General features: G+C 42.5%; 1 protein-coding gene across 1 annotated transcript; it reads left to right on the top strand.

The window, feature by feature from the left end:
- The first annotated feature begins 4,414 nt into the window (after nucleotides 1-4,414).
- Nucleotides 4,415-7,553, top strand: LOC115686814 (uncharacterized membrane protein At4g09580). The gene is made up of 4 exons (XM_030612220.2): nucleotides 4,415-4,897; nucleotides 5,754-6,024; nucleotides 6,125-6,295; nucleotides 6,934-7,553. Exons 1-4 carry the CDS (start codon nucleotides 4,623-4,625, stop codon nucleotides 7,063-7,065), a joined length of 849 nt encoding a protein of 282 aa, XP_030468080.2. The 5' UTR covers nucleotides 4,415-4,622; the 3' UTR covers nucleotides 7,066-7,553.
- Nucleotides 7,554-7,845: the final 292 nt, after the last annotated feature.

The raw sequence follows: 7,845 nt of genomic DNA, 5'->3' as shown, positions 1-7,845 counted from the left end.
GACGAGGAAAAAAAGGACTCTTCTCATGAGATCTATCGGTGAAAGTTTTGATCTTGAATCTATATCTTGATTTGTTTTATAGAGTATTACCATAGAGAGATAGATTTCAATAAATGATTTTAGCTATTTAGTGAAAGTATATAAATCTGCTAGTTACTATCTTTCAAATTCAACCTATTAGGAAGTTTCATTTCACAAGGACAAAGCATTAGAAATGGCCTAAACAAGTACATGTTTGTAGTTATGTGATTTATTCTTAGTGAGTTCTAATAACTCATAGATGTACTAGTAAGTATGGTGCTACTGTCGGTTAGCTTTTTATCTCAGTAGATTAGTTAATGTCATGTTTTTAAGTGATAAAATTATTGGCCTAAAGACAAGTATCCATTATTAATAGTGGTAACTTCTCGAACCTTTATCCACTTAGATTTTTGGGTTGCGAAAGTCTTCTATACGAGGGGAGGCGACGCGACAAGTGCAATGGGCTTAGGACGCTCGCCGGTAGCTAGGCCGTAACCGCCGCCTCCACAATCCTAATCCCTTCCACTCATTAGCGACCGCTACGCTTTTATTATTGTTTAGGTTCTTAATTTTTTTTTTGCCTTATTTATTTATTCAGTTATTCAACATCGATAAACGAATTGCAGCAGATCGCCAATGTCACATTATCTATACATCAATGTGGCACTGATGCAGTCTGTCACATCAGCCTTTTTAGCGAAAAGACTAACACGAATAAATAAAAAAAGAAAAATTATCCAAAAAATTTTAAACATGTTATGTTTTTGTCAATTCAATCATAAACATTTCAATTTTGTCAATTGATTCATAAATATTTTCACATTTTACCAATTGAGTCCATCCGACCAATTCTAGCCGGAAATCACTGATGTGGACGCGTGCCGTTTTATGTGGCACGACCGGCGTTGATGTGGACAACTTTTTTATAATATTTTAATATTTTTTGATATTTTTTATAATTATATTTTTCTTTTCTTTCTTTTTCTTCTCCAAGCCGGCGAGGGCTAGCCGACCCTCGCTAGACTTGATAAAAAAAAAGGAAAAGAAAGAAAAAACATTAAAAAAAATCAATTTTTTTCTAAAAAAAATCAATTTTTTTCTAAAAAAATTTATAACAAATTGTACACGTTAGCACGGGCCATCCTACATGGCACTACCAGCATCCACGTTAGCAATTTCCGGTGAAAATTGACTAAATGGACTCGATTGGCAAAACGTGAAAAAATTTTAAGATTTAATTGGCAAAATTGAAAGATTTATGATTAAATTAGCAAAAATACAATAAATTTAGGACTTTTTGGACAATTTTCATAATATTGTATAAAAACCCAATTCACTAGAAGAAATTTAAAGACCAAATCGAACAAATCTAAAAAGTTTATAAACTACCGATCCCTTTATCCCGGTTAAAGTTTCAAATCTCCACTGGAATATGGTGTGTATATTTGTATAGCTCGACATCATTCCCCTATCGAATAGTATAGCGATTAGAAGTTCCAAGTAGGGGTGTCAAAAAAGCCCGGGCCGACCTGGGCCGACCCGATCCAAAATTTTATGGTCTTTTGGGGTCAGGTCTTGGTCTTCTTTAGATAAGGGTTTTAGGTGTGGGTAATTGTTAGGGTCGGGCTGGGCTGGGTTGGGCTTTTTTTTACCTTGGCACCAAATATAACTCATCTAGAACAGCCCTTCCCCCCCCCCCCCCCCCGGTCCTCTCTCTCTCTCCCCTTCGCTCTCTTCTCTCTCTGCACGTGCGCGACCAAGAAACCCTAGCTCCTCCTTGCCCTTACAACCTCTCAAAGGCGTGCGAAAAGCTCGAGTTCGAGTTCGTGGCAATGGCGACCGTGAAGTTCACGAACATGGCTGTGGTGGCCTTCATCCTCGCCCTCGCGGCGCTCACCGTGACCGCCCAGGTCGAGGCCCTGGCGCCGAGCCCCACCTCCCTGGCGAGCTCTGTCTCCCTATCGATCCTCTCTGTTGGAGCAGTAGCCGTTCGGCTCTCGTCTTTGGTTCCGCACTCAGGATCTAAAGCAACGCCGAGCTTTGGAGGTCGTCCTGTCCTTTAGGGATGTCAAAAAAGCCCGAGCTTCGGAGGTCGTCATGTCGGCGCTCTTGATGACGGTCTTGCGGTCGGCGGCGGCAGTGGAGGTCGACGAGGGCTTCCGAATGTCGGAGCCGGGCTTCGCCGCCGGGGGCTTGGGCAATTTCTTCTTGGACTCGGCAGCGGCACTCATTTTTCCGGAGCTACTCCCGTGGGCCTTCTTGGGTGGTGATTGGGTGGAGGGAGCAGTGCTCAACTGCTACTGCAAATGCAAAGAGAGAGAGACAGAGGAGGAGGTACAGAACAAGCTGCAGAGAACAAAGCAGCTATCTCTCTCTCAACGATGGCTCGAAGATTGGTCCCTATTAAATAAAAAAAAAAGCCTAAACCCGACCCGGACTGACCCGACCCGACCATATTTTTGGAGTATATGCTAAACATGATCTTGGGTCGGGTTGGGTCGGGTCAAGCGCGACCCTGTATATTTCGGGTCGGGTCGGATATCATGAAAGCCCGTCCCGTCCCGACCCGACCCGACACCCCTAGTTCCAAGTACATGACGAGACCCCGCGGCTTGTGTTTTCGATGAACGTGACCATTCATTTTGTGATTTTATTTCAAAATGTTTATATTTATTTTACTTGAATTGTCATATTCTCAGCTAAGAAGAACGAAAATATATAAAAGCGATGGCGTGCACCTCTAATCTTTACTTAAAAACCCCTTTAGGAAAAAGCTCCTTTTAAGCTCCTCTACACTAACGCAAAGGTTAATGTGATTCCATCAATTGAAAACCTACAAAAAGCCGGGCCCAAACTCTTTTGAAAAGAACCAACTTTAACTTAAATTCCAATTTTAATTCGAACATTGTTTTGTCTCGTAAAAAAATTATCAACTTTATCTCGGGTCCCAATTCTGGCCTACACTTTTTTTTATGTCAAACACAAACTTTCAGTCGATACCCAAGTCTAGTCTCGTCAAGTCTCCGTTGAGTATTCGCCGAGTACACGTGAAAAACATCATTGCACGAAAACTTGAAGGGGGCCAAATTTGGGTACCGACTAAAAGTTGGTGTTTTTTATGAGACAATAAAAAGTTTGAATTAGAGATTGAAATCCGACTGAAAGCTAGAAGCTTTTTTTATGAGACAAAAGAAAGTTTTAACTGGAATTGGGACATAATCTAAAGTTTGTGTTAATTTTACAAGACAAAAAAATTTGAGGCCAAAATTATGACCCGACTTAGAATTGGTGCTTTTAAAGGAAATTAGGCCCGAAAAGCCGAGAAAGATCATCACATCACATAATAACGTAGACTTCACGGACCAAAGTGCGACAGAATCGAACACGCTTCAAAGTCCCCAAAATGCCTGCAAAAACCTTCGCATGTGCGACGCACGTGAGGTGCTTGAGCGGGGTCAAGCAGAAGGGCGGAATTGCAACGAATTGGAAAATGTCAAAGGTCAAAATGATAGATTTCGAAGGTTAAAGACGGGAAAGGGAAAAATTCCAAATAAAAGCTTGAAGTGCCATCATTTTCTCAAATAAGGATCTGAAGTGAATATTATTTCAAATAAAAATCTGAAGTGTACTTATTTTCTTAAATAAGGACTCGAATTAGACCTTATTTCAATTAAGAACCTGAAGTAACCATACCAATCTAAAAAAAAAGGTTTGATCTCACCAATTAATTAAGAGCATTTTCGTCCTTTATTCATTTTATTCTTTCCCATTTCTTTTTTACCATTTTTTTCTCCATCACCAACCGGCGAGGGCTCGGCTGGCAACCGGCTAGGGTCGCAGCTTTCATTAGCCTCGGGCGAGATGACCCTCGCCCAGATCTAGTGAGAGCAGCCCTTGCCAAATCGGGCGAGGGTCCATCAACCCGCAGCCTTGCTTGGGCGAGGCAACCCTCGCCCTACCCAGGCGAAGGCTAGCCGCGCCCTTGCCTAGTGTCTGGTGAGGGTCATCAGGCCCTTGCTGCCAGCGATGGAGGAAAAAAAAAGAAAATAAGAAAAATAAATAAAATGACAATAATGCCATCGATTCGTTGGTAAAGTCAAGCTCTTCAAGCTTTTATTTTAAACAAAATCCGCTTCGGATAATTTATTTGAGATAATATTTATTTCAGGTATTTATTAAAAAAAATGAGTGTACTTCCAGTTCTTATTTGAAATTTTTCCATACGAAAAAAAATGTAACATCGAGCGAAATTAGGACAACGGTCGTAATTTGTTGTGTTTAATTTCGAACCACGAAAAACCCGTTTCATAACTTTCATGCCCCCGCCGCCCGATGCACGACCTCTGAAAAGTCAACAAATCGCCTCCGAGTCCCCCATCGAACAGGGTTTCCCGTTCGCCAGTTCAAAAAGAAAAAAAAAAAAATTTCGCGAACTCTTGATTCTCTCCTTCGGGGATTCAACCTCCATCGTTTTCTCCCTCTCGATCGATCGATCGATCTGATGATGCCGGCGATCATGAATCCGATCGGCCTCCAGATCCATCCCCTATGAGCAATCCGATACGCCTGCTGCGCCCACCCCGATCCGGAACCGTTCTCTCATGGCGGCGCCGAGGAGCGTGATCGTGGACATGGCGAGGCTGCTGAGGGACGGCGAGGCCGCCGCCGCCGCCGCCAAGGGGGAGGAGGACGACTCCCCCACCGGCAAGGGGCCCAAGCCGGAGCGGTTCCCGCTGTCGCGTGGGGAGCTCGCGGTGTTCGCCGGCGTCTTCCTCTTCTTCGCCGCGGGGCTGTTCTGCATCTACAAGACAATGCCCGCCGCCGAGTACGGCAGAATCAAGCTCCCCCGCACGATTTCGGATCTCCGCGTCCTCAAGTAGGCCCCAATTGCCTTCCGTTCCCCGTTTTCTTGTGTCGGTGCTCGTTCCGTGCGCTTGTTTTTTTTTGGCTTTGTGCTTTGATTTGTCGACGGATTTGTAATGCGATGGGTCATTGCCGCGCGTTGCTCGACGACCGAATGACTAATGTGATGAGGGGTCGTAATGCGAGTGTGGCCGAACGCTGTTCGTGCTTAATTTCAATTGCCTGTGGTGCGCCATGAATGAGCATCCCCTGAAATTTGGGTCTTGAATATACACTCTTGTGGTTTGATGTGTATTCATGGTTTCGCAAGAGGGAAAAGGCAAATTAGAGAAAAAAGAGGACGACTTCTCCATGTTCGAGTTTTGTTTGGTTGTGTGATGTTAAAAACGACTAATGAGAAAATGGAGTTGTGCTCCTTTCAGGCTCTAGTTTGAGCTCAAGGTTTGAGTCTGGAGTATCTGTTGGAAGGAGCTTTAGCACCGGAATTGCTTTCGTGTTCACTAGTCTTGAGATATAAGACGACGACTACTACTTTGTCTTAGATGGATGATCATTCTTGAAAATTTGGAAGTTTTGTGTGTTCTGGCTTCTTTTCCGCATACTACAGGTTCATTTTGTATAGTTGTGTCCATGTCGTAGTTCTATAGTGTTGTGACTGTGCTATGACACAAATGTTACAGCACCCCTTTTTACAGCTGTAGGTGTTGTAGAATAGCTAACTCAACACTAGTTCTTAATGCACATATGCTTCAGTTTCTGTTCTTTTATTTGTCGTAAAGTATTGCAAGATCAGTATGATTCATTCAGACGAGTTCTCAAATACTGCTTATCTGATTCAGCTTCTCTAACTAATGCTTTTGTCGATCCAGAGATGATCTCTCACTGTATGCTAAAGAGTACCCAGCAAAGTTCATTCTCGGTTACTGCTCAACTTACATCTTCATGCAAACTTTCATGATACCTGGAACAATCTTCATGTCCTTGCTCGCTGGAGCTCTTTTTGGTGTCATAAGAGGCCTTTTCCTAGTTGTCTTCAATGCCACAGCCGGAGCATCTTCATGCTTTTTTTTGTCCAAATTGATAGGCAGGCCCTTAGTGAGTTGGTTGTGGCCTGAGAAGTTGAGATTTTTCCAAGGAGAGGTATGTTTCATTTTATCTTGACGTCGTAAGATTGTTTTGTCTAGATTTTGTTTGTGACAATAGCTTCAAGTCGGCACTAATGGACATTCTGTTGATGCAGATAGCAAAGCGCCGGGAAAAGTTGCTGAATTATATGTTATTTCTGAGGATAACACCAACACTGCCCAACCTTTTTATCAATTTGGCTTCTCCAATTGTTGATATACCCTTTCATATTTTCTTTTTGGCAACAGTAATTGGTCTTCTTCCAGCCTCTCTCATAACTGTCAGAGTAAGTTTTCTCTCAACATTGGACCTTTTTTTAGTAGAAAGCTAGAATTGTCAGGCTTAATAGTGAGGTTGTTCTCTTGGTTGGGGAGTATACATTCTCTTGCGATGCGTACTCTCTTGGGTTTAGTACAAAAACAAGATGATATGTGCGCCAAACCTGTTTTATTCGGGTAATGGTTAATTAATGCATGGTGACTAGCTCTTGAAGGAGCTCCAACGCTGCATTATTCATTGTTGTACCCCACGGTAAATCTTTGGATGTTCCTTCTGTGGATGAATACGAATTTGATCTTCTAATATCTAAAAGATATATTTTCTGCCCATTGACTCTCGCTATATCTCATTGGAAAGGAAAATTTTCACATGGGAAGTGTGGAGATGGCTCCTCATAGAGTGGCACACTGGGCAGCGTCAAAATTTTTTTGGTGCTGCATTGCACATTTGATGGATATATGTCAGATATGAGCTTGCTTCCCCTTTGCTTATTGCTTCCTGAACATATTAAGGGTAGAGTGTATGAAGTAATCTCATCAATTGGTCTTATGTCTTTGGCTAGATCTTTATAATGCTGAAATGTGTAGTTATGAAATTCCTGTTTTCATGTTTATTTACTGCTGCTGTTGCTCTTCTTATCATCAGGCTGGCCTTGCTCTTGGAGATCTTAAGTCAGTTAAAGACCTATACGACGGGAAAACTCTGTTGGTGCTGTTCCTGATCGGCTTGCTTATCATAATCCCCACCCTCTTCAAGAGAAAACGAACTTATGAATGAGTCATAAGTGATAAGCCCCCTGTGAAATGTTGTCGGAAACTGCCAATCTGGGGACTGCTGAGACTGGGATGAACTGAAGATCCAGTGGCTTAAGTCTCGATCGTCTTTGTTGGAGTTCAGCTAAAAGGCAGCTCTTAACCCCATATTGTGACCCACAAGTCGACTATGGTCCCCCACACCTATAGCAATACAAATTAAACCCAGACGTAAAACTGTAACTTGTACTGCTCCTTTTATGTCTGTCCAACAATATATGAGCACGAGGTATAATGTGGCAATTGGAGCCCTCACATTTTTTGCAGGGGTTCACTGTTGTACTCCTTTTCGATGGAATGATGCTAAGGATTCTAGTTTATCTGATGCTAGTGAATTATAATGTAATAGCATCATGATCTCCGCGAACAAGGTGGACATGCAGCGGTGACTCCTTCAGTTGATTTGATTTACCATTCTTTTTCCCTTATGAGATGACCCGCATGATTTTCCTAGATGCTCAACCATGTGATTGAGTGCAAAATGCTGTTATTGAATTTATCCAGACTCGGATAGAGCCTCGGAACCCACATGTCACAGGGAAGGGAGATTAAGAAATTTCGTGTATACGACTAACAGCTCATCTTAAGTACAAAACGGAATGCATTGTGTAAATTTCTTGGGTTTTTCTCAAACCGAAGAAATAAATTTGAGTAATCTGCATCCCCGAAATGTTGTTATAACAGGCTACTCTCGGCAGCATTATCCGTTCGATTATCCCTCCCTCAAACGTTTACAAAAGGAATA

This window comes from Syzygium oleosum, unplaced genomic scaffold, assembly GCF_021117445.2.
Source record: "Syzygium oleosum isolate NSW1041296 unplaced genomic scaffold, Sole_v2.1 Sole_v2.02, whole genome shotgun sequence".
Taxonomy (NCBI): domain Eukaryota; kingdom Viridiplantae; phylum Streptophyta; class Magnoliopsida; order Myrtales; family Myrtaceae; genus Syzygium; species Syzygium oleosum.
This window is presented reverse-complemented; position numbering and strand designations above follow the sequence as displayed.